General features: G+C 46.7%; 1 protein-coding gene across 1 annotated transcript in view; it reads left to right on the top strand.

Moving 5' to 3' along the window:
• LOC133353311 (plectin-like) overlaps positions 1–27,888 on the top strand; it is a 125,476-nt gene that overhangs the window by 55,535 nt on the left and 42,053 nt on the right. Inside the window, 13 exon segments of the mRNA XM_061569448.1 lie at positions 4,590–4,756; positions 9,180–9,295; positions 10,506–10,612; positions 11,134–11,253; positions 12,455–12,550; positions 14,357–14,484; positions 19,784–19,877; positions 22,626–22,780; positions 23,216–23,405; positions 25,031–25,159; positions 26,149–26,226; positions 27,096–27,257; positions 27,616–27,720. Coding sequence (XP_061425432.1) covers positions 4,590–4,756; positions 9,180–9,295; positions 10,506–10,612; positions 11,134–11,253; positions 12,455–12,550; positions 14,357–14,484; positions 19,784–19,877; positions 22,626–22,780; positions 23,216–23,405; positions 25,031–25,159; positions 26,149–26,226; positions 27,096–27,257; positions 27,616–27,720 — 1,647 coding nt within the window.

Below are 27,888 nucleotides of genomic sequence, written 5' to 3'. Positions count from 1 at the left end.
CACCCGGGACTTGGATTCTTGTCTTAATACACGGCCTACGCATGCGGGTGACATCACAGATGTGACGTCACCGCTCACTTGCCGTGCAAAATATATCCATTATTGCGCCCCCCCCCCCCCCCCCCAAATACAAAAGTCTAGTTTTATACGTTTTGCATTGTGTACAGTCTGGAAGCTACTCACATGGCAAATTTCAAGTTTGTTGTATGTTGGGAAGTATGCTAAACATTTTGAACAGACACACATATTCACATATTTCCCTTATATATAGATTTTGTATTAATCATATTACAACCTCGTATCTACATTAGCATATCCCTGAATAGCAATACAATACAAGAAATGGAAGTAGTATTTGTTTTTCTAAGTGAGCGAGAACATTTTTTACGATTCTTCGCTACCTATGCCTGATCGTTTCTATCAGAGGTGTAAAGATGTCATCGATTCTTTAACTCATGACACGTGAATCAAATCGCTTTTGTAAGAATCGATGTTTTCCAAATCCTATGTCATATGTAATGAGTGCACGTGACTTCGTCCAGCCACTAGAGGCGCTAAAGTCACAATATTGCACGGATTGTTTCCATATACCCAAATGTTAATGGACACCACAATCCCCACCAATTTCCCTCCTCTCAACTGATTATGATGGCATCATGGTAGCTGCAGTGAAAGCCTAAACAACATCCCCATGCAGTCTGAGGTGCTTAATTTATCACGTCTTAAACTAAACTAAGTCCCATTGAGCTACATATCTCTTTTTTAGAAGCGACCTGGCCACAAATGATAGCTCAACGAAGTAGCTTATTACATGGAAATGTATAGCAGCCAAATACTCTAAACGCACATTTCTAAATGTGGAGGGGAAAACCATAGGACGCGGAGAAAAATCGACACGACCACCGGGAGAGAGACACACAAACTCCAAATATGCAGGCGTCAGTGTTAGGATCGAACCCACGACCTCCTGTATATCAGACGAGGCAGTTAACATCCCACCAAAGTGTCTCTGTGTACTTTGCAAGACTATGCACCAAACAATCCTCTTCCCCATGATCTCATAATACGGGCGATTTTAGGTATTGTCATCTTCAGATGCTTTGTAAATTCAAACTTTATTATCAACCAATGTTGTGTTGCATTGTATTTAAGACCATAACAAGCCCCAGATCGGGCCAATAAGTTGCTTCATTACTGTCCAGATGAAAAAAACAACCCGCTGCTTTTCATTGTTTCTTTCTTGTTCATTGTGTGCGTCTACGTGCGCACGCAAACAAGCTGTATTGAGCCTGCGGGCAAAGCATTGGGTGTCTGTGGTGAAACAGGAATGGCAAATAAATAAATAACCACACTTTCATCCCCACCTCCACCCCACCCTCTCTTTGGGAAGGTGGCATTTTCACTCCTAAGCCAGAAGGCAAAAACAAATGTAAAATGGCCCAGGATGTGGCCAGTCAACAAACACATAAAACTTAGCCTTCCAGTCTACACACACGTGGCACGGGACCCCATTATTACTGCCACCTGTCTTGCACAAAGATGTTTGAACTACTCGCCAGCGTCTAAAGCGTCCCTTTGGCTTCGTGCTAGTGCCACGAAAGGTTTTTTTTACTCTTAGCCTCAGTTTGCGTTGCCACTATCGTGCAGGATTTCACAATTTACTGAGCACCGATTAGGTTACCCACACTGATTAAGTTACTCAGCTACGCTGCGTGCGCGCGTGCGTGTGTGCCGAGAGCTAATTCTCACATACAGTAAAGAAAAGCAACACATTCTTCAATAACACTGTGGCCTTAAAAAGCACAAATATTTCAAATATGGGACGTTTCTGGCAACAGCCCTTCCTCGCGAGTATTTAAGTTAGTTGTGCTTGTGCACCACTGCTGACGCAGCTTAAAAAAAATCAAACAACTTACGGTCCATTGCAGATATAGTGAAGAATCAAGTCAGCCTTTTTTCTGTGCCAACTTCTCTACACGATTACGAACGCGGTTTGCTCACTTTTGCATTTCCCCGCGCGCACACAAGTCTGGGCCACAAATATACAGAACTGTGTCTGGGAGAGAGATGATGACAAGGCAGGGCAAAACGTGCGAGTTTCAACCGGCACGGAACCTGTCCGTGGGACTTGTGCCGTGCCGTGGTGTCTGATTTTTTACAACGGCTTGTCACCCGTAACCCGTTATTTATTTTATTGAGGCCGATAGGTGGGCGGGCACTCGCAGGTCTGTTTGTCCATGCAGTCGGGCTTTTTCAGAGGAGAGGGGAGCGTCAGGGACGAGTGTTTTTAATTGCCCGTCTGTGCCAACGGCCAATCCCGTGCCGGGGTCAAGCGTTGCTTTTGCGGCGGCGTTAATCTCAGCCGGGCCATCGGCAAAATTCCAAAAGTACAAAGATGGCTGAACCCGCCAGGGAGGGGTGCGGAGTGTGTCCTCGCGTTATTTTGGCTACGCCAGGTTGATTAGCAGTCGGAGCAGACGGCCCGAGAGTGAGCGTCAAGAGCTGACAAAAGAAGAGCGGTGATGTCCGTCGACATTCCGGCATTATGCAACCGGTTGGCTCGTTGGTAAATCAATTAGAGTTTTTATCACTCTTCTGGCTGGGTTGTTTTTTTTGTTTGTTTGTTGTTTTGTTATTTTCTTTGTATAAAGGGAGGCAGACAAAAAAAATTTTTTTTTACAGGGCACTGTATCCGCGAGCGAATTTACAACTAAGGACAGAATCGTGGAGGACGTGTGGCAACGCCGGGGCGAGTGGCAGCTGCCGCTCACGAAGTAAAACCTGCGCAAGAGATGGGCAATGCGTGCGGCTGCGTGCGGGAGGGTGCCGGCGTGGGGGAACGGCGCGCCACCGGGGTGCCTTTGGTCCCTTCAGGACCTCACCGTAAGGGGGCCGTGTGCCTCCTCCACTGGCCTGCCTCCCCAGACCTCAGCCTGTGCTCTCCAGGATTCTGCTCTTCGCCCAAGCTTGAGCTGCGCAGACTGAGGATGAAGACTCGCAGGGGGGGCAATCTGTCAGCCGGGCTCAGAAGGGGTTCTCCAGATGGAGGGCCATCATTTGAAGCGCTGCCTTCGCTCGGCAGCTCGCAGTGCATGTCGGGAAGGATGCTGGCGGCGACAGAAGCCGTGGCGTGCCGTCGGAGCAGCACGGGCGGTTCCTCCTCCACCCTCCCACCATCCTCCCTGGCGTGCTCCTCCATCTCCTCCCTACTCCACTGGGGGGAGGGTGACGTGGAATCGATGGCAGACTCGGCGAAGGAGGAAGGACAACCGTGGGGACACAAGGCGCACGGCCTGAGTTCGAGTCCACCCGCTGCCCAGCAGAGCAAGGCTAAGGTCAAGAAGAAGAGGAAAAAGAAGAGCTCTCTAGAGCAGGGACATGCGGCGGATGCTCCTGATGGAACCGCGGCTCGTAATCCTACGTGGCCGATGCCACGCGCGCGGGACCTGACCGCGTACAGCTCGGACGACGTGGCCTCTTTTCTGTCCGAGTGCATCGAGTTCGCGAACGCAAGCGAGAGGCGCGCTCTACCCAAGTTTCCCGCGCTGGACGAGCAACTCCACTGGTGTCATTTTTCACCGAGAGCACAAGCGGCCCCCTCGGAGATATCCCGCAGGTCGACGGGAGACCTTGGGAGCCTCGCGTTTGGCGACGCAGGAAGCGAGAGCGACAAAGATATTAAAACGACTCGATTCGCGGCAGCCGCAATGTCGTCCCTTGCGGAGCTCAGTCGAGGGAACAGTACTCACTGCTCACAGAGAGACAGATCGTTCTGCAGACAGGTGTGCTCATTCACACACCTGTACCGTTAGGTGGCAGCAGCGTTATGCCTGTTGCGTCTACGTAGTAATGTTGAACTTATTTCGCAATGTACGTAGCCAACCGTGCTAATTGGAGGTGCGGGGCAAGAACAACAAACTAAGCACAAAAAGCAGTTCTTAAGAAATTCGTTTTCAATCTAGATTTAAAAGTGCATAGCTCCAGTGGTTTCCTAATATCGGAAGGAAGAGCGTTTGAAAGCGCGCAATGTGGTGACCGTCTTTGTTGCGAGGATGACCGGAGTTTGCGTGATGGTTTGTGCTCCTCGTGTGCAATGAGTGCGACCTTGCGTGGTATTGTCGAGTGCCTTCCGGACCACCGCGGCCCGGCTTGGCACGTCGCACCGGCCTGTAGGTCAGAGGTCGTCGACGTTGCGCCTTCATCCAGACACGATGACCACTGGACCTCGGCGGTAGCCGTGTCTGTATGGAAAGAAGCGTGAAAGATACAGTTTGAGAACCGTTTCGTAAAATTTTTATCTCGGATTATAATTTTTCTCCCAAAATTACCGCTTCAAACCGAATGTCTCTTTTTGTTGAATCTCACATCTTAGACCATTTGAGTCAACCAGAACATCTCCAAAACGATCAGCAATTTAAAAAAAAAGTAGCATCAATGATTCCGCGAATTAGAATCCAGCCTAAAATGTAACCAAACGTTTTCGTTAGAAAATAAACTACGCGTGTATACGCGCACGTGACACCATTCACCGTCCGTCACGAAATGACATTCTAACGGCGGGCGTCTGCGTCGCGTTCGCCCGCTCGCAGATCGCGGACATCCAGGTGTCGGGCCAGTCCGAGGACATGACCGCCAAGGACCGGCTGCTGTTGTGGTCACAGCGCATGGTGGAGGGCTACCCGGGCATCCGCTGCAACAACTTCACGACGTCGTGGCGCGACGGACGACTCTTCAACGCCATCATCCACCGCCACCGGTGAGACTGCAGTTCCAGCAGGGGGTGGGGGCGGAGGCGCTCGTGGTGGTAAGAGGGGGAGGGCATTGAGAGGTAAAGGTGCAGCCCAGCAATTCCTTGCTCGCGTCACTGCTGGCGGAAGGTGTTCCCACGTACTGGGTAGAGAGCCCCTTGGGAGGGTGTTTTTTTGGCCTCATCTTCCACGCTGGTTTAGACGTCTTGGCAGAGGTGAGAGTGCCCACACTTTGCCCCACCATGTGTGATCTGCCGAACGACCAGGGAACGGTTCAGAAAATCGTCACTCGTATTTCCCATGAGCGGGAATCGAACTTGGGTGGCCACTTGTCGTAGCTAACCGCCGCGATGCTGCTCCCTGCTATGCGGCAGTACGTACGTACGCAGTAACGTCGTATGATTGGGTGCTTGGAGTTGGTGTGATAGATTTTTTTCACAATCGATTTCTTTAAGCGTTTTGTTAGTTTGAATGTGACATTTACCTTCATATATCATAAGTGTGCTGAACATGCCCATGCAGTAGTTATTTAATTCCCGCATGCTTTAACACGTTTTCAGACGGATGATTTTCTATCCATGTTACCACCCCACCCACCCAAAAAAACCACACTTGCCTTCCTTGAGCATTACTGTGTTCTGGCTTGGGGGAACATGATCCACACTTGTGGTCGTAGATCAATTTAAACCATTTCAACTACTGGCAAAATACATGTCGGAGCGTTATGAATCACACCAAACGGAATGTAAAGAAAGGGCTTTGCAAATATCAGTCTCCTTAGTCAACCCCCCAAACAGTTATTGTAATGGTTTTAAAGTCTCATACCAGTTTCCACCCTCTGACTCTGTTATAACCAAAATCGTTTTGTATACATTACAGATTTAATATGTATAACAACGCTTCCTGTACGCTCACCACTCAGAATATGTTTCATGAACCCGCACTGACTCACATGGTGAAGTACGGTCAAACAATCCCCCACGACTGAAAGGCATCGTGGAGCCTTCATCCAGCAGTGGATTTATTAAGGGCTGTAAATGTTTGCCTACATTTGTGTCATTATTGTGATCAGCCATGATCAATCCACTGCTGGATGAAAGCATTCGCCAAGCCCGAAGCCATTGACCACATTCAAACTATCAATCAAATAAATACCAAATGCCTTCATACCATAGCCTTTGTAGATCATTAACACCATATGAAGCAATGTCACACAATACAATAATCTGAGCGTTCATAAACCGGTGCCTAAGTAAAATGTTTTTTTACAAATATATAATTAAGCACACCGATATTCAATGATTTAAATACTAAACCACCTGTTGGAAATAGTCAGATGAGATGCCACGCTTTCAACAAAATATTCATCAGTGGCAGTAGATCATGTTGGATTGGTGAAAACAAAGGCATCAATTATAAATTTGGAAAATATTAGCTTTGTTAAATTTATTGTTGGTGGTTTAACGACCACTGGCAGTTAACTACGGAATAAATGGGACAATACATTCATGAAGAAGAATGCAAATTGGGGAACCAAGATTAATACGAGCAAGACACAAGTCACACACAGCAAGTTTGCTCAAAGAGCTCTTTGTATGTACGTATGTAAAATTTATTTCGCAATGTATGTAGCCATTCCGTGTTAATCGGAGGTGCGGGGAAGGACAACAAACTAAACACAAAAAAGATCAATGGGCTTGTACCGAAACAAACGACGTATACCTATTGGATAGACACTTACTGGGAAACACAGACGTGTCACTCAAGGGAGACTTGGGATCAAAATGATTAAATGAAGAGACGGAGTAGAGCATGTTAGAGTGCGTTTGGAAATCAACTTGATAATGAATAACAGCATACCATTATGCTAAAAAGAACTTTCTTAATCGCTTCATATCACCCGCTCTGACGTACGGAGCGGAAACGTGGACATTCAGGAATACATTTAGGATAAAAGCTGAAAAATTTGCAGAGAAACTTTGTAGATCTTGGCTGATGATAAAAAATAATATTGACACAGAAGATGTTGACACTGCTACCGACGATTGGAAGCTGGCCGCGTTTCCCTTAAAAAAAGAGCTGAAAAGCTCAGTGAGCGTCACTCTGGAAAACAACTTTTGAATTCCCGATTTAAGATTGCAGTACGTGGAACCTGCACAGGTATGTGATGTAGTCTACTTGTAATATAGGTGTGGTTAACAGACCCATGTAGTCATTCAACTCACACAAGTCTTAGCACGTTTCCAACGGGACAGGTAACCCGCGAAGGTGTATCGTGCATACACCCCTGCGTATATAAAATATTATTTCAGCGAATTTAAATGTTGCTTGAGTTCAGGTCATGTTCAGTCGCTATTACATACTCTCTCTATATCTCTGTGCCTCTAAAACATTACGTAAGTTAATTATACTGTTACTTGAGATAAGGCCAATTACAGCTTAGATGTTAATAGTAAGTGATGTCTACTCGTGCCAAGTATTTTTCCGCTTGCGAGCACTGCCCTAGGATTTTATAAAAGACAAAGATCCCCCGTATAGCCTTAACAGACTGTTGGGGCAAGTGCTGTTAGCGAGCACCTATGAAGGCCAGCACGGCACATGCGGAGAGGGGGGGTGTCCAACAAGACACCTGACTGCCTTTGTCTTTCTAGTGGCGATCACTTTACACACCATACCAGGTACTCATTTGAGGCTGAGTCGACCTATGAGAGGCCCGGAACAAGTTAAAATATTCGTCACTGGTGTTGGCCATGAGCAGGAATCGAACTCGGATCGGCGGGTTCGTAGGGCAGCACGCTAACCGCTATACTACCGCTTTCCATAGGGGATTGTATATCTATCCACACACATGTAAAAACATTCGCGGCTGAAGTGCACGCGTGCAAGTGCCTGTCTCGGGGCATACTTTTGAATTTCTGTGGACAAAATAGTTGGCAGCGCTAGGCTGGCACGAGTTCCCAGTGCAAGTGAAGGGGTGGGGGATGGATTTGAATTTGGTGCACATCTGCGGAAAGGATCGCAGTGTTCCCGCTCAGTGCAACACTCACACCGTTATGTCCTCCGTGTTGCTAAGTAGAACGGAGTTTTCTTTTTTCTTTTTTTTCCAGTGACGCTTTCGTTGCTTATAAAACGTTCGCGAGCTGCGGCCGTGCGCACCTTCAGCGGAACCAGCGTCGGGATGTTTGCGACCCGCGGCGCTTTTAAAGTGAAACCTTAGTTTTCCTTTTGAGACGTGTTTGTCGACCACCTCGAACAGTTTTTAGTTTTTGTTGGTTTCTTCGCGATAGTTTGATTTATTTCTCAGCAATTCATTCTCATTTCGAATATTTAATATTCAGAGAATAATGAAACGACATGCAGGGAGGCTTAGGCGGGGGGAGAGAGAGACGACGGATATATACATGGAGTGCTACAACTACGCAAGCTTGCCCCGTACGAACAGTGCCGCGCAGTCTAGGGTGGCCGCGGGATTGACACCTGGAATGAGTTCAAGCAGGTGAGGTTTCGCTTGTGAATTCGTTCTTGCACTCTTTAACCACAATTACGAAAGCTCTAATCGTGGGTTAAACAGTACAAATGTCTCTTTAAAAGTCAGCACGTTCACTGTTTGTGCTTGATTACCTATGCGCAGTTATCGAGAACTCAAATTCATAATAATTGTTTTTTTACCCTTTTATCTGGAAACAAATCTGACGACCTGCGGTCGAAATGCAAACAAAAAAGACAACTCTGATAATGTATGCTCTGTTCTGGAAATTGTAAAAAAAGGTGTCAGTTTTGTTGCCAGATAAAAGGGTTAAAAAAACAATATCATATTTTGCTACTGGCAAAGGAGGTTCCAATGGTGAACTCAAATTCACTTCGCGTTATGCTTGGGAACGGGTGGACAATACAATGTCAAACTCAACGTATCTGAGTCACTGTATCGTGCCTTTTTCAACAACAAAAAAAATCAAAAAAATCACGAACGAAAATGCCGACCACATGTGAAATGTGTTGCTGATCACATATCAAACCCACGTGTCAAATGGGTGCAGTGAGCAACGCGTGCATCTAACCAGGTGAACGTGGAACGATGAACCATCTGTCGGCCGTGAAGGTGAATGGTTCTCGAAGCGAATTATTGGTTCCATCTTGTGTGACATCCAGCGTTGGGGACTGAAGGCAAGCCGATTGATTGTATTTGTTCTACGCGGGCAAGAAACATCGAGCCTCGAGCTCTTTCATGAGAATGACGAGCGCTGGGCAGTGCCGCGTCAGCTATAGCTGTGTGACGAGGTGTGTACGTACGTATGTTGAACTTCTTTCGCACCGTACGTTGCCAAGCCGTGCTAATCGGAGGTGCGGCGGCGGGGGGTGTGGGGGGAAAGGACAACAAACGCTAACCGCAAAAAAAGGTTGACACATTTTCTGCCGTTGTCGTAACTCCAGACCGGAACTGATTGACATGAAGCGAGTGGCCGTTCAGGCCAACCGAGAAAACCTGGAGCAGGCCTTCACGGTGGCGGAGCACGACATGGGTGTCACGCGGCTGCTGGATCCCGAAGGTGAGAGGAATACGAGGGAGGTTGTGCGACATCGCACGGCGGCTCGGAGATTCGCACGTTAAGAGTGGAATGCAGGGCAACGCGAGGCGGATCTGAGGCGAGGTCAGCGTTGGTTTTATTACCGACGCTAACCCGAGCCGGTGGCACCGTAATGATGATCGAATTGTAAGCACATTTACTTTGAGAAAACGAAACTAAACTAACTAATCTTCTTCTTGGTTCTTTCGGTAAAGTCACGTAGAAGGGAAATAATAAAAATAAAACATTATGGCTTATTATTATTATTTTATTATTTCTTATTTTCCTTCTACGTGACTTTACCGAAAGAACCAAGAAGATGAATCCCTGCAGTCACGAAGCATTAAATCGAAAAATAAACTAACTAAACTATGGAACAAAACTAACCTTTTTAATTTTAGCAGGTAAGGCCCACTGAACTATATAGCTCTTTTTTTTATTAGAAGCAACCTTGCAATGACAAGTGATAGCTCAACGAAGTGGCTTATCACGTGGAAATTTATAGTGGCCAAATAGTCTAAACGCACGTTGATTCTAATTGTGGAGGGAAAAACCGGAGGGACGCAGGGAAAAATCGACGCAATCATGGGAAGAACATGCACACTCGAAAATATACAGGTGTCAGACTACATTTCAACGCAAACCCATCTTTGAAATGCCGACTGCCTATTTATCGTAGCGGCGACACCTACAAGCACTGAACGTGTGGCTAATCACGGTGTGATCTCGTAGATTTACACAGCTAGATTGCACATCTTGACGAAGCAGTCAAAACACATCATTCATCGCCCTGGCAATTTGCCCAGTCGTCCGTTAGAGTTGAACGGGTGTGTTTTTGGCCAAACGTTAAAGATGGAGGAACATTTGCCAACAAAGATGAATCATCCCACTAGACCAGTGGTTCTTAACCTTTGCTGCAGCCTTGCACCTCTTTGGTTCTCAATCGTAAAAGCATTTATAACGTTAATGAATACGTAGGTTTTATGAAACAAAGTAGTTGCACTTACGTGCCCGTGCTTCATTTGTTTTTCAATGATTTACCTCCTAAAAAAATCTGGCCTCGTCTCGCACCGCCAGAAAGGGCATCTCGCACCGCCAGGGTGGTGCGTACACCCCAGGTTAAGAACCGCTGCCCGAGACTGATTTGACTGAGCGAAACCAATATATGCTGTCCCCACGTCCTGTGCCCCAGATGTGGACGTGCCATCCCCGGATGAGAAATCCATCATCACCTACGTGTCGTCCCTCTACGACGTCATCCCCAGGATGCCGGAGGTCAACTCTGGGCTGAATGCAAATGTAACAATGCGCACGTTTGTCTTCGCATCTCATTTACGTTCTCCACAAAAGGGGTGGCCGGGTGGCTGGCAAAGTGCTGAGCTCGCACCGATGAGACCCTCGATTAAAATCAACGCAGCCACCTGTGTATGGTCACAACATTCTCACGAAATAACAAATTACACGGACCGAAAAGAAATAAAAAAACGCTTTGGTCGACAAAATTCCAACTCTGATAATAATTGGACATTTCAGTTCGATTGCAATGCACTGAACGTCTCTGTAGCAGGGTGCGGGAAAAAGAGATTTCTGTTATCGTGCTAACCTCGAAATTAGCACGGTCGGCTACGTATGGCGTGAAAGAAGCTCAGCATACATACACACACACAGAACTCCTTCTATTGGCGGCCGCTCCACCAGCGGTGGCATCGGCAATACATTGCAGGACTCCGCCTTTTGTCACCTTTACTCTGCCTCGCCTTCTACACAGGACTGTGATGTCAACAAACACGTTCTTTGTTTTTCCTCTGCGTGGCCACAAGGAGGTGGAGTTGCGCTGGACAGAGTACCAGGAAATCGTGGTGATCATCATGCAGTGGATCCGCCAGTACATCATCATGTTCCAGACTCGGGCCAACTCTGCCAACCCCACAGACCTCAGGGTACGGATGCTTGGGTCTTTACCGACGCAGAGAGCCGTCAATGCTGCTTCGAGGTCGACGTTAATGATCCCCTGACATCAGCTGGGGTTTGGATCGCAGTCATCGCCCCCTACTGGCTGACTAATGACCCGGGTCACTCTCGCAAATGAGACTCAACCTGGTGTCTTGAGTTCTCATTTGGGTTGAGCAAAATGTACTTCAGTTTAACTTAACACGCGAGCTTTCGCGATCAATGTTATTTATGATAACATTTTCAAAGGTTATGCTGCGTAGATGTAACTGTGTCGTACACCCACCTCCACCCGACACAGTACTCAATTGTTATCATGAGTAACTTGAACTAGAAACTTGATAATAAGAATGGTAATAAATGGAAAGCTATACCCTAGAGGGTGGTAGAAACATCATAGTATGGGAATGGAATACATCAATATATCGATTAACGTGTATTCTTACATTCATTATACATGCATTGAATCGTGAGAATATATTTCTTTTGATTCATTTGTTTTATGTGATCGAGTCGTGTAAAGCAAATCATGCAGGCGCTAGATTATCCGGGCATCACAACAGCAAGCAAATAATTCATTATGTGCTAGATGCCTAAACACATTAAAAAAATCTGTGTTTTTGGGTAAAATGTATAGCGCCGGAGTAAAGTGTGACTTTGCCACGTACAGTAGGTTTTTACAGCCAATCGTAATCCAAGTTTGATAGTTCAGTGTTAAGCTTTTGCCACGCACTAATGTGGGTCTCTTCAACAGTAGTGTGTGGCGAAAGCTGGCACTGACCATATGCTCAAATTGTAGCTTAAACCAGGGAGACTACATCCAGGAATATTTGCGAATCGACGTCTGTGCGGTATACTGCACACACTTAAATACTGAATGCGTAGCTGTGGTGCAGCTGATTAATAAAATAACAATAGCAGAACTCATGCCGCTCGAGTCAGCGATCTCCGCTGCCCGCTCATTGTCTTAAGATCCGGATTGCCATCGTGGGCGCAGAGCCGCTGACGCCGGTATCCCACCGAACGTGCCGCCCGAACACTGTCCCGCACCGCCTCTTCCCATTCGGTCGCGGGACTCCTGGAGCCCGCTCCCGGCGACCGCCACGGCGGCCGGGCCTGCCGTGTCCCGCACCTGTGCCCCTCAAATCACGTGCCGCGCTCTCTCGCCGTTCTCGCATCGCGCTCTGCCAGGCCCAGTACAGCCAGCTGGTGCACTTCCGCGAGGTCGAGCTGCCGGCCAAGGAGGCGGAGCGTCTGCGCATGAAGAGCCTCTTCATGATGATGGAGGTAACGACGATGCCCGGCACCCACTGCCCTTCTTGCAGCGCCGTCACGTGGTCCCTGTGCATGTGCAAATGGGACGGTGGGGAGGGAGTAGCCACACAACGACTCAGGCGAGTGACGACGGAGTGAATCATCATACAGGTTTTTTTGGGTTAGATTGCCTAACACGCAAAAACTTGTATTATGGATGATATTGATCGTGAAAGCCTACATGTTAAACTGACCGTGGCAATCTCAGACAAACTTTACACGAGTGTTAGACTCTGAACGAAACGAGTAAGGACACGATCTGCTTCTAAATATCGTGCATTCAGCTCGCTGCTGCGTGCGTTGTGGCGTGGATACCGTGCAGGAGAAAATATAGTGCACGGTAAAAAGGGCACCCCCTAATCCAAGAATCTCTGGTCGCCGTGGTGGTGGGATGTTAACTACCTCGCCTCGTATACAGGAGGTTGTGGGTTCGATCCCGATCCCGACGCTGACGCCTGTATATTTGGAGTTTTCATGTTCTCCCCGTGGTGTTCTCCGTTTTTCCCCTCCACGTTAAGAAACATGCGTTTAGAGTATTTGGCTGCTCTACATTTCCACGCGATAAGCCACTTTGTTGAGCTATCATTTGTGGCCAGGTTGCTTCTGAAAAAGTGCCACGTAGCTTCGTGGGCCTTACCTCATGAAGTAGAAATAGTTAGTCAGTCCTCTGCACAAGCCTTGCCCCTTACCTGTGGAACCTTTGTACTTGACAAGCATTCCGTCTCTTGCCCGTGGATCCCAAATTTTACCACTAGGTACCCACCATGTAGCTGGCCTAATTCAAGGATGGAGTGTCACGGTGCTTCCATCTTCCTAATCAAAATCCAATTACTTCCACGAGGACCACATTTTGCCCACTTGCTGCTTGTAATCTTACGTCTATTGCTTCGTATATGTTATGAAAATACAAAAAAGCAAGATCAAGGAAAGTATTCTTAGGTTTTTTCGGTAAAGTCACGTAGGTAAAAACATAATAAAAGTAAAATAAAATAAAAATCACGACGTTTCGGAGGCAACACAAGCTTCCGTCTTCAGGTGGTACCGTCACAAGTAATTACGACAGCTGTATCAAGTAATTACTGGATACAGCTGTCGTGGCTGTGACGGTACCACCTGAAGACGGAAGCTTGTGTTGCCTCCGAAACGTCGTGATTTTTATTTTATTTTACTTTTTTATGTTTTTACCTACGTGACTTTACCGAAAAAACCTAAGAATATGAATCATTGCAGTCACGAAAGCTTCAAATCTAGAATCAAGGAAAGTTGATATGAAAATATGACCGAAACCACTGCGTGATTTTGCATGCAAAGAACTGGCGATATAGTCCCTACATTGTTCATGTCTGTAAATTTGTTTTAATTTAGCCGTGCTTAATCTAACGTCCCAACCGTTCACAGGGACTATAAAGTCTCGATAGGACATGTTACTAAATTTCGATTTAAAGCTTCCGTGACTGCATGGATTCATATTCTTGCTTCTTTCGGTAAAGTCACGTAGATATTACTAATTCGACACGGCCATTGCTAGGTGGCTATGAAATTGAAGCAATCAGCATATTCCGAATAAGAATACATAAAAAAAAAATTTTCGTTTTCATTTTGAATATATAATTCATTCTTATATAATGTCATTAGAATAAAAATGCCCCAATAATAATAAGGAATTAATGCTAAGTCAAAATAAGTCTGACTGACAGTGTTTTACCGTTTAACACCATCTTTAAGCCTTGAACCCCCACCTTCCACCATTAACACGGACAACCTAACCCTGGCTCACAGAACTTGATCCAGTCTGGCCACATCAAGATGCCTGTTGGCTACCACCCCAGCGACATGGACAAGGAGTGGAACAAGATGCTCCTCACGATGTCCGAGCGGGAGAGGGAAATGAAGGTTGAGATCGACAGGTGAGCGTCAATTTTATTCTTCCTCCAAACGGAGTCCGTTTTTATCAACAAAAAGAAGCAGCATTAATGTTTATCACAGGGGCCTTTAAACCTTAAGCACTTGGGGCAGCAGATGTTCTGACGCAACTCCGATTAGCACGGTTGGCTGCGTACGGTGCGAAAAATGTTCAACGTCTATACACTAAACTCCCTGCCCAGCAGAGGGTTAGAAGACTACTTAACTGATAACAAAAACATCTTCAATATTTTTTTCCCTGCAGAAGAAACATGACTCTTACAGTGATTGGCAAATCCCTGAAAGAGTCATGTTTCCCTGTACGAGTCCTATTTCTTCCTCCAAAAACGGAATGCGTTTTTTAGCGCGCCTTTTATCAGCCTAAACAAAAACGAGCAGGGGAGGGGGATTTAAACCTTAAGCACTTGGGGGCTGCAGATGTTCTGCCACTGCTCAGCAGAGGGCTGGAAAATTACTGTGCTGATTTAAAAAACATCTTAAATATTTTTTTCGGGCTTAAGAAAACGTAACTCTTGTAGGGATTGGAAGAGGTCTGTATTTGCCAATTCAAATTCTGAGGCTGAGATCAAATGTTTCTCCATGCTTTTGTTGGCTAACATCACGGTATATTCTGCTCCATTTGATAAGTCCTGACTCGCCGTGAGCCTTGACATCGCATTTGAGAACTTGACTTTCTTTGCACGGTGTTCTGATCTTGCGTTGGCACACATTTCATTTGCCTCGGTGCTCTGTTTGAAGTTTCTCTTTCTATTTATGAAGAGTCCCTCTTGAGACAGGGCACCTTCATACATTGTTTGACGCCTTTGGCTTGGTTTGTATGTGGGCAGATTCCAGCTTTAACTTTTAGTGTTCTCGGTGACAAAGGTACCGCGGTTAAATAAACCCTTGAGACCTCTTGTGGCACATGCATAATGCTGTGCCCTTTTACACATCACATGAGATTGGTGAGAACGAAACCGTTTCTCACCAACGTGTGACATTTAGTATCACTGACACCGCAACTTGCCATGACGAAGATTACATTACATCGAGGGCCTTTTACATAATGGTGTTTATTCGGAAGAATACAAGCTGTACTCTCGTTTTTTTGCTTCTTGTGCAACTACAAACCAATGTGTCCTGAGCCGTCAGTCTGAATGCAATTTGTGATGATGTCAGAGCTGGATATGAGAACACCTTACATAAATACACATGTGTACACTACACCGGTGGGTGAAAGGCCGAGGTAAAACCCTGAAACAAGCAAACCTCAGGAGTCTGTGCTTATATCCAGCCTCTAATTGGAAATAAGAAACGGCAATAAATGCTGCATGTTTTGATTACCATTTACTTTTGAGAGTCCTCTTTGCAGTTGTGACCTTATATGGCTTCTGCTTGCTACGAAGATCACATGGTTGGAAGCCAAGCAGTTGAGAACCAGTTGCCAAACCTAACACATTCACACTCTCAAGATGGAATTTGATATGGCACTCCATCCGATGTCGAGGCAAGTTTCTAAGCCGAACCATCCGTCAATCGAAAAGATATCAGCGTGACTTTGTATTCGCTCTGGAATTGAGCGTGCCTGCAGCCATACATGCGCTGAAGGAAATTCAAATGAATAATCATTTCATCCAATCACACGCCGCCCTGATGCCCACAGGGCGAATTCTTTGCGTGGCTGCAGATAGCGTCTCTTCTGAGCCCCAAGCATGCTTTCGCCCAGGAGAATTGAGTGGGACGCGACAGACGAGATCTGGCCTTCAGAGGAGAGGCAGCTTCGTCCCAAGGCTCCGAAAGCCAAAACGCGAGACACCGCTCCATTTTGTCGTGATTTTTATTTTTTACATCTTAGTCGTTTGCGTCTTGTCGTCGTCGTTTGGATTATTATTGTTATTATATAACATTCGATTTTTCATCGGTACTATTTTATCACCCAAGAAGATGAAGAAATGCCTATGCGTGAGAGGCATTAGGTGAAACATTCAAGCGGTCACGCTTATTGGCTGGGGTTTTTATTTTTATTACTTCTCTCCTTCTTCAAAGTCGCCTCTCGGCCTACTCTTGCCCAGCAGCATGATGAACCACCAGGCGGTTTTTCAGAATTCGGCGCCGCTATGTCCCCGTGGACACATCAGGGTGATGCACCAGCCCAGTTCCGACGCCTTTCAGGCTGCCTATGACGCGGATCGACAGCGCCAGTTTTCCTCCGGCTCCCTCAGCAACTTCGGCATTGCCACGATGCGGACCCCGAGCTACAGCTCCGGCTCAGCGGCCTTTGCCGGCGGCAGGAGTGCAGGTGGCGGAGCGGCTGTTGATGGCTTCAGTGCAGGTTGTGGTGGCGGTTTCGGTGGCGGTGGCGGCAGCAGTGTTGCTGGAGGAGGAGGTGTTGGTAGCTCAGCAGTCTTCTTCCCTAGCGGTGGCACTAGCGTCGCCACGGAGGGTGGCTCCTTTGACACGCACGAGCGAATGGTGAGCCCGGACCAGCGGGCAGCCTCACCGTCATTCTTCACGGCGGAGGCCGGATCCAGGGCTGTCCCTGGTGCGCATCATGCGATGGCAGTGCGCAGGGCCGGAGCAGCGTCGCTCCAGAGCGTCAATGACAATGATCTCTATCCAGGCCAAGCCTACCTTGGCATGGCTTCACCGATGCCAGATTGTGCTTCCCTGAGTAGCACAGCAGCCATGGGTTTGTCCGGATTTTCTGCACAGAATGGAACAGACTACAGGTACGGTAATGTTGCACGTCGTTTCACCGTGATGTTTTTTTTCAGAATTACATTAATGAACACCAGGTTCTTCTGGTGTGGGCAATGATCTTGTTTCTGTGTAAGCACTGTAGAATGTGCAAACAATGATCTTAGCATGTGTTAGTTAATCACTTAGCGTGAGGAGCCAATATCAGAAAAGTATAACAAAAATATCTTAATAATGGATTTTTACTTTTATGGAAATTACTGCAATACTTTCTTGCAGCAAAATGCAAATGTTAGAAACTTGCAATTAACTTGGAAACTCTTAACGATAAACTTAAGTGTCATTCCGATTTCTAATAAACAGTATGTTTATATATTGCACACACTACACATGTCCAGCCGATCATATATGGCTTATTTACTTTAATATACATGGACACTAACAAACTTGTGACGCATTCTAATGTGCAAGTACAAGCTTCTTTTTTTAAATACATGTTTTACAACATAGCATGACTGAGTATCAATGTGCACACTGCGAGTGGTATAACAGTCACAACTCAGAGATTTTTTTAACGGGACACATTCACGTGACCGTCACAAACTGCAATTGTGCTGAAGAAGTATTTGCTGTCTGTGTTTACTCTTAAAACGCTTGTCCAAATGCTAAATAGGAGACATTCCTATTTAGCCACGAAGCCTAAATATATGGTTGGGTCATACTTTTGTTAATGAGCACATATTAAGGCCAGCTTGGCACACGAGCAATTGGTGTGGCCATCAGAACACCTGGCTGCCTTTATTTTTCTCCCTCATGCTGATCTTTACACACAGCCCCAGGCACTTATTTAAGGCTGACTCAACCCAGCGGAGGCCCATGATGGCTTCAAAAGTCCGCCGCCACTGTTATTGTTCGTAGACGGGAATCAAACTCGGGTCACCAGGTCTGGAGCGCAGCGTGCTAACCACTGCCCCACCGCTCGCCACATGCATACACAAACACCTTCAGGCAGCCAAGTACTCATTCCCCAAGCTGCTATATGGAATCTTAAAATGAGGAGGCTCTGCATATGCACATTGCACAGTGGCGCAGCAGTTCACTGTTTTTGTTACATTTCTTTTGTGCGCTGGTGCTGGTTTTATCTCAGTTGGTGTTCGAACACGTCAGGGCAAATGTTGGTTCTGCCCGGTATGCAGGTAATGCAGGGGATGGAATTTTGCCTTGTGCGAGATCAAATGTGGCATGTGTTGCAACACGACCTCTCACTGCCACAGTGGCTTCATACTTATTTGAGATAATACATGGAGCAAATGTGTTAAAAGCGCGTACGAAACTAAAACTTTTAGAAACACCATAAATCATTTATTGTATTTTTTTGGTAAATTCACAACAGTCCTTAACATGGTCAACGATACATTTTGTCATTGACAATAACGTGTCTTCATTGATCATTAATAAGAGAACAATGTCAAGCCTAGCCAAAGCCTCCATGTGCGTTTAAGCAGAAGCAACAACAATAACCCCATAGCCTCTGCACCAATTATATTGTTTTAGAAGACGCTCAGCACATTCGTCAAGAACACTGACTTAAAATAGAAACATATAATGGGCACTGTATGGGACCTTTTTTTATTGCCAGAAAGGGTAAAACCTATTATTATTTGTTCATGATAGGCACCGTTTTAGGCAATGATTCAACTTAATAGCACTTTCTATTTACCTTTAAGGTCACAGTGTTGTTGACGAACGTGCTGAGCGTTTTGATAATTATCCTCGTGCACAACTGCCAATGCATCGTCACCAAATACAATTTGGTATCCGCTTTCACCAAGGTGTTGCGTGCGATTGTGAAACAAAAAAAATGAAGTTAAAGAAACCGCGAGCTGTTCGTCGTCACCTTAACTTCGCGAGAAGCAAGGCTGAACGTTGCACATTTGTCGCCCCCGCAGAAAAGCTAGGCCAAAGCCACACGAGACAGCCATGTCTGGTCTATCACACAAAGCAACGTTCACACATAAAGTGGTAACCCGGAGATCGAACTTAATTCGTTCTAGAATGCCATTCGAACACCGATTTGTTCGAGTTCTGGTGCGTTCGATCTCCGAGGTTTTAGAGTACTCGATATAGTGCTACGTGGTTCATGAAGTCAATGATGGAGATGATTTGCGTGCGTGCGTGCGCTTGTGCGTATCGGCACTTGTGGGGTGGTGCGGTAGTGTAGTGGTTAGCACACTGCGCTGCGAAGCCGGCTACCCGGGGTTCGATTCCCGCTCATGGACAACACCAGTGATTATTCTTTAATTAAATTTTTTATTTATTATTTTATTTTACCGAAAAAAACAAAGAATAATTCCTGCAGTCACGAAAGCTCCAAAATTAAGATTAACACCAGTGATGGTTGTCTTAACCGGTTCTGGGCCTCCCATAGGTGAACTCAGCCTCAAACGCGTACCTAGTGCGGTGTGTAAACATCGCCACTAGGGAGACAAAGGCGGCCGGGCATGGTGCTGTACCAGTCTTCATAGGTGCTCGCTAAAAACAGCACTTGCTCCTACAGTCTGTTAAGGCTACACGGTGGATCTTTGTTGTTTTCAACACTGAACGCAGGCTGGACATGCTGCAGAGAGTCGCCGGCAAGATACAGAAGGACGCCTTGGTCTGTGAAGATCGCCTCAATCAGTCCAGCAGCATGCTTCAAATGGTACATCACAAAATATTCGCTTCCACGTGTTACAAATTATCCTTGTAGCATGGCATTTTAACAAACTTTCAATTTAACACAACTTAACACAACGTAACATGGCTTTCTTTTATGGGCCGAGGTCAAAGGTTATAGGTGTTTACATAGGTCATTATAAATAATAACACCGTCTCCTTGATTATACTCACGATAATGAGCCCTTACTCAGCTCTGTACAATGCCGATTATTTCTCACATTTTCCTGCCGGAGTATCTTTTTAATTTGATAATGGCCACATTTGTAAACTTTGTTCATGCATGTGTTGTGACCGACATATTATGACTGATGCACTTATCCAATCATCGTCGTTATGTCAATTTTGTTGGAGATGTTCGTTGCTGTGAGATATTCACACGGATTGTTGCAAAATTCCGATTCGCACAGCGTCCTTTTATGTTTACATTTGTTTGCACTCGGCACCGCGGATGCCTCCAAGATCATCGCTCACACATTTCTGGGACATTACACGTGGGTGCGATTGCACGCGTGTGTACACACGTGCAGAGAAGGGAAGTGCGGCGGTTAGCGCTCTACGAACCCGACGGCCCGAATTCAATTCCCCGCTCAAGGCCAACCCCAGTGACGGTTATCTGAATCGGTCACGGGCTTCCCCAAGGTTGACTTAGTTTAAAAATGAGTCCCTGCTACAATGCGTAAACATTGCCAAAGGCGGGGCCCAGGTGGTACTGGCCACCCAAGTCCACCTGTGCCGTGTCGGTCTTCATGGGTGCTCGCGAACAGCACTTGTCCCAAGAGTTTGAGGCTATAGGAGGGGATATTCGTATTGTTTAGAGAGTGTCGGTGCAGTGATTAGCACATTGCGCTACAACCACAGTTAACTGCTTTCGATCACTGGCCACGAAAGTAGTTGGAATACGAGTCTGGACCTCCACTGGGTAAACTTGGCCTAAAACGAGTAAATGGGGTAGTGCATTCTAGATTTGAAGCTTTCGTGACCGCAATGATTCATACTCTTAGTTCTTTCGGTAAAGTCACGTAGGTAAAAAATGAAATTAAAATTAATAAAAAATAAAAAAAATAAAATCACGACGTTTCAGAGGCAACACAAGCTTCCGTCTTTAGGTGAAATTGTCACAGCAAAAAAAAATAATTTCATTTTTTACCTACGTGACTTTACCGAAAGAACTAACAGTATGGGGTAGTGCAGTCAACATCAACAGTGGGACAAAGTCCCCACGGTGTTGACTGCACCACCCTCTCCTGTGCCATGCCACCCTTAATGCGTTCGCTCACCAATGGTACTTCCTTAACGGCCTGTAAGGAATGCTCGTTTTTTTTGTCGTTGATTATGCAGTAAATGGTAATTGCTGTGGAGACCATTAAACTGCCTACAAATGGAAATACGGCAGTGATAGTTCACTTGTTTACCCTCGGGCTCAAATAGAGACTCAAAGAGTTACGACCCAAGTGTCCCCGGCACATCGGACTGAACTAAAGAGCCACCTTTGTTCGCGTGTTTTTTATGCAATCCCTGACTTTTGGCACTCGCACAAGGGCACATTTAGGAGTCAGCACATAGCACACTGGCACTAGCACACGATGCAGGCACAACAGTTGAACAAATCTGGCATTGTGCGATTACGTTCGCACAAATACTCGCGTAACAATTGTCGGATTCACGTTGTTGTTCCGAGTGATTTTGGGCTCACTTTCGCAGCGAAAGCTATTCGACACCGCAGATATGATCATCAGTGGCGGATATCTTAACACTTTCCCGTTTCGAGACGTCTGCAACTTGGAGGGTGGGGGGTCCCGTTCACTGCCGAATCTCGGAACGTGCAAGCGGTTAGCGTGAACTTTATTTAGATAGGCGTAGCGTGGCTGTTTTTAAAGACATTGTACTCCCCACAGAGAACTGTACCGACACGACCACACCCTACGATAGCTGGCGCCACACTGTGCCACGCGCCCTTCCGCATGGCCTTTTACTTCCGATTCCCTCCACAGAAAGGAATCGGAATAAATACTGACGCCGTACTCGTAGGTCGTCAAGTACTCGTACGTCATCAGAATAGGAAGGGTTAACAGGTCCTGAGTCTCACCATTGGTACCTCATTTGCCAGTAAAAAATATGATAATTGGTTTTTTACCCTTTAATCTGGCAACAAAACTAACACTTTTTTTATCAGAGTTATGTTTTTTGTTTGCATTATGACTGCAGGTATTATGGTCTATGTAAACATGACTCCTCGTAAAAAAGGTGTCAGTTTTGTTGCCAGATTAAAGGGTAAAAAAACAATTATCAGGTCCTGAGTCTCTTCCGTAAGTTGACACAACCTTTAATGGACATACTCTTTGGTTCTTTCGGTAAAGTCACGTAGATAGAAAATTTATAGATCACGACGTTTCGATCGCAACACAAGCAATCGTCATCAGGTGAAACAAACACAGCAGGAGAACTGCTGACGCAGGAGAAAGAGCTGCTGCAACAGCAGTCACGAAAGCTTCAAATCTTTAATTGACACTTGGGTGATAAGGGGCGTGATGCTGGCCACACCATCCCCTCGAGCGCCATTACCCACCTTAATATGTTTTCGTCAACAGCGCTTGCCCTCACAATCCATACAGCTACAAGGGGGGTGGTGGTGGTGGGGTGATCCGTGGTCTTTGTTACCGCACACCTTGTCCCGTGGCTTCTGCTGCCCTCGCTCGCTCGCTCACGCCATGCGCTCGCACTCTGCGCGCAGGACATTCGGGCGCTGGAGAACCACCGGGCTCCGCAGCACGAGGCCGACATCGAGCGGTCGCTCAACGAGTGCGACGCCATGATCCGCGAGCTCTTCATCGACGTGCAGACGCTCAAGGATGGCCGCTTCTTCCAGGCCGAGCTCATGTACCGAAGGTTCGCTTTACGCGCTCTCGCACACGATACGGGGGCTAGGGCGACGCGACGACTGGCGCTGTTGCTGCACGAAGAGGAAGTGACGTCGCCACCACGGCGCTTCGTACCAGGCTAGGCAAACGTTGAGGCCATGTCAAGTGCGCTCCCTACACATATCCACATTTCTCTCCACATTTAGAATCATGCGTTTGTAGTATTTGACTGCTAGAAATTTCCACGTGATAAGCCACTTCGTTGAGCTATCATTTATGGCCAGGTCTCTTCTGTCGCTTCTGAGCGTTAAAAGGCCTATATAGCTCATTGGACCTTACCTGGAAAAGTAATAAAAGTTTAATTTAAGTTTAGTTCATGATTGACAAAGGGCTGCAATTCTAACAATTCGGATAGGTGTACCATGCTTGGCGAATGCTGATGCCGATGCGCTGCCGTCCACAGAGTCTTCCAGCTGCACGAGCGCTTTGTGTCCATCCGCTCCGAGTACAAAACCACGGTGGGCGCTTCCAACATGAGCTCGGAGGTGATCAGCGTGAAGGTGCCGACGATCCAGGTGACCTCGCCCCGACCTCAGGACGACTCCAACATGAAATACGTGCGCGACCTGCTCGCGTGGGTGGAGGAGCACCAGGTGAGGTGGGACGAGGTGGACAGAGGCTGCCCACCTGGCACGATCACGTCACACACAAATGAACCGCAGTGCCACAACCGCACCACACAATACCCTGCGTCATTTTTCTTACCCTCTCATTCGTATTATTTCGAGTGTTTCACGTCCTGCTTGTACTATATTGTACTCTCCGTTCGCCCACATGCAATGCAAGATGAGTGTATAATTTGGCTAAACTGTTGTGAATTGTATAATTGGTGCAGGAATCCTGATACATTCTAGATTTGAAGCTTTCGTGACTGCAAGGATTCATATTCTTGGGTTTTTTCGGTAAAGTCACGTAGGTAAAAAAATAAAATAAAAATCACGACGTTCCGAAACGTCGTGATTTTTATTTTATTTTTATTTTAATCCTGATACATGCTTTATCTCGTTACATGGCCACCACCCAAGCAAATGATGAGCTCAGGCATTTAACACTTAATCTATTAAAATCGATGTCATATATCTGGCAGGTTGTCAGGGTTATGTGGTGGCGAGATGTTAACTACTTCGCCTGGTTATACAGGAGGTCATGGGTACATGGCTTCGATCCCAACTTTGATGCCTGGAGTTTGCATGTTCTCCCCGTGTCCGCTAGGATTTTTCTCCAGGTCCTCTGGTTTTTCTCTCCTCATTTAGAAACATGCTTGTGAAGTATTTGGCTGCTATACATTTCAACGCGATAAGCCACTTTATTGTGGCCAGGTCGATTCTGAAAAAGAGCTTTTTAGCTCAGTGGGCCTTACCTGGTAAAGTAAATAAAATAAATATTGTTTAGTTTGTGACTCACGTAGAAGTAAGAAAAATGCCGAGCATAACAGAAGACTTGATGCAAGTGGTAATGAGAAGGAAACTGGGCTTATTTGGTCAGGGAACTGTAAGAAAAGCAAGATCCTGTAGATAATGGCTGGATGACATAAGATATTGCTGCCAGGTCGAGACCTGGCAGCCCACCAATTAAAGAGCTGCTAGGTCTAGACCTTGCAGCCCTTTAATTGATGGAAGCCCACCACCAGGACCATCACTGCCCACTACTACCATCACCACAGGCACCACGTTCCGTTTGCGTGGGAGGCGTCACCCACCACCATCGCCGTCGTTGCCCACCAATACCACCACTCGCATTAACAGCTGCCCCGCCCATGCTGCTACACCTGAGCTACGCCCATGTTAAACCTTTATTAACAGTTTGCCTTTAGACGCTAACCCCCTTTTCCTGATGACGGCCACTTGTGTTGCGATCGTAATGTCGTGGTTTAAATTAAAGTTTTTTTTTTATTTTTTATTTGTATTTTCTATCTACGTGACTTTACCGAAAGTTCCAAAGAATATGAATTCCTGCAGTCACGGAAGTTTTAAGTCAAAATATAGCCTCAGTATGTTGGCACAGGATAGAGGGAAGTGGAAGCAAGTGACAAAAATGCAGTGGGCACCTACGGGTTTCTGCCCATGGAGTTTGATCGATTGATTGATAGTTTAGTTCCTGATACACTTTTCAAGGCTCTGGAAGAGCTTCTCCAAACCATAAAGTAACCGTCGTAATGAAGATCATCCGTTTTTTTCATCTGAACTAAAGAGGTGTGCTCTGTTCGTTCGCGTCGCAGGCTCAGATTGAAAAGGCCGAGTGGGGCACTGACCTGCCCAGTGTGGAGGGCAACCTTGAGAAACATCGCGAATTCAACCGCACCATTGAAGACTTCCGCTCCAGCATCAACGAAGCAAAGGCCGGCGAGGTAACTGCCTCCCCGGCGGCGCTCACTCACTCGTTGTCTTTGCAAAAAAGTTGCGTCGTCCGTTATCTCATTCATTGTCACGAATGAACCACGATACCCAGCTGAACTCGTTCCGGAGCATTAACCATCACGCAAAGCCCGGTCATCCTCGCAGCAGCGGATTTTTGCTAGTCGTTGAACAAACACGGTCACTGGGCAAGTTTTCAGATACACTTCTGCGGTCATCTGGAACGCTCTTCTTTCTGATATTAGGAAGCCTCTGGAGTTATGCACTTTTAAATCCAGATAAAAAACTCATTTTTTTAAAAGTACTTTTTTGTGTTTAGTTTGTCATCCTTCCCCCGCACCTCCGATTAGCACGGTTAGCTATGTACGGTACAAAAGAAGTTCAATATAAATACAATTGTATTATTCATTAATGAATTAATATTTTGATTGCATGACAATTCAAACATATACATTTAATTATTTTTTAGATCATGTATGCCACGTGATTAGCATAATTCATGTGCAATTCCAACGATGTGCATTTTGTGTAATGCGGTTCACAGCTATCCTTTGTCTATAAAGTACAGGGCGGTGACGCGACCTGGAGGTAGCGCATTCGCCGCCACTTGTAGCAGAGGTGCACAGTTGGAATCCGGCGGCCGCCCTGGTTAATACTGCGGGTGTATTACCCAAATAATAACGCGTGTCGTCTACTTCATGGTGGGAAGTTAAAGATCCCGTGACGTCATTAACAAGAGTAGGCCGCTGTGTGCCGGCGTCATGGTTCCAAATTTGCCGTTTGACAACTGCTTGGCAAAATTACTCAAATGGGAACTGTATATAGACACTGTCGCCCCCCCCCACCCCAACTTACGAAACCTTGGCAGGACCCTCTTGAAAAAGAGTCATGATACTTGGTGAGGCTTTCCGGGGTAAGAAAACGTAGTGAATAATAATAAGTGTAGCCATCTGTTTAATTTGTAACTGTTTTCCTTTTGCAGTCCAAGATATCACCAGCAAACAGAGGGAATTATGCCGATTACTTCGGAAGACTGGAACTGCAGTATACTCGCTTGCTGGTGACTATGAATACACCTCATCACACTGAACGAATCCCACTGCTCTGTGCAGTTCAACGGGTACTTGCCTACATTTATGCAGCAATTAAAATCAACGCTTTTTTTTGCTGATTTACACAAACAATATTTTGACAGTGTGTGCACATAGAGACAATAATATCCGTGTCCAGAAAAAGAAGCACAGTCTGTTCACCTACAACGCGTGGTTTTCATAACGCGAATTGGATATAACGTGATCGAGTGAACAGAACTACGTCGCGTGAGTAGGAGTAAGCGGGGATACGGCTGCCTCGGCGTAGCATCGCACAACAAGGCACTGGGATGCTGCTGGATGCTTCTAGATGCTATCCACGTGCCTCGGTCTTTGTTCAGCCTGCTGACACTTTTCACGTGTTATCGCGGACTGTGCTTTACCCTATATTATAATCATTTATTACAACGCGATTTTTCCATAACGTGGTGTTCTTCAGGAACGCATCTACTGCCGCGTTATAGGAGACATACCTGTCAACCCATACGGTATATCTGTATTCTTGTACAGGGAAATTGGGATTTCAGGTCCATCCGGCGTACAGCCGTTTAAAAAAAAAAAGTATTTGTTTGTTTCTTCCTTGTGATGGGATTTTGTAGGATTTATAAGGGCAGTTTGTAACCCAAGTTGTCAATAGCCATGAGGGCACAGCATACCGAGCGTGCAGAACATGTCGCGGAGAACGTGCAAACTACAAATACACAGCAGGCGTCAGGGCGGGGATCGAACCCACGACCTCTTGCGTACCAGGCGAGGGAAGTTGACATCTCACAGCCACCGAGATTCTCACGTCCGTGTGTCCGGAGCGAACTGAGCGTTTTGCTCGCCGCCCGTCCAGAACATGTCGAGGAGCCGCCTGCGTCACCTGGAGAGCCTCCACGCCTTCGTGGTCCGCGCCACCAAGGAGCTCATGTGGCTCAACGACCGCGAGGAGGAGGAGGTGAACTACGACTGGAGCGAGCGCAACCCCAACATGAGCGTCAAGAAGGAGCAGCACGCCGTGAGTACACCGGCAGTCCCGCTCGATTTGCGGTAGGCCACGGGGGTGTAACGGTGACCCGCGGCTCCGGAGCCTCTTCGAGGGACCGCTTCGTGACGTCACTCGCGAAGGGCCGCCGTCTCATCGTCGTCGCGTGCACTGCGGCTCTTGAAATATCGCGTTGTTTTTGTTACCGAATTCGAACAAAAAAATTGGCCTTTCCTGTTACTCTGGTTGCTGACCCCCCCCACCTCCACCCCGGTGTAGGGGATAAGCCACCGCTTGTTGTTTGCTGTGTGTGGCTGCGAGACGAGGCAGGAGGCCCGGTAACGCAAGTCTCTCCCCACCCTCCCCAACCTCCCCACCCCCGACTATGCAGGTGCTCATGAAGGAGCTGGAGCAGAAGGAGTCGATCATAAACGGCATTCAGGACAGCGGGGAGCAGCTTCTGGCCAGCAACCACCCAGCTCGTCAGACCATTGAGGTGAGGGTGTTGCGGGCCGGCAGTCTAGTGCAGCGTCAAGTAGCCGGTGGGCTGCACGTATGCGTTGTTATTGTTGTGTTACGTGTCAAAGTGAGCGAATCAACTCACAGCTGCAGCCCGGGCGTGGTGATGCACACCTGTAACCCACTCCTTTGGGAGAAAAGAGAT

Source organism: Lethenteron reissneri, chromosome 43 (assembly GCF_015708825.2).
Source record: "Lethenteron reissneri isolate LAM-NWPU_2019-01 chromosome 43, ASM1570882v1, whole genome shotgun sequence".
NCBI lineage: Eukaryota > Metazoa > Chordata > Hyperoartia > Petromyzontiformes > Petromyzontidae > Lethenteron > Lethenteron reissneri.
This window is presented reverse-complemented; position numbering and strand designations above follow the sequence as displayed.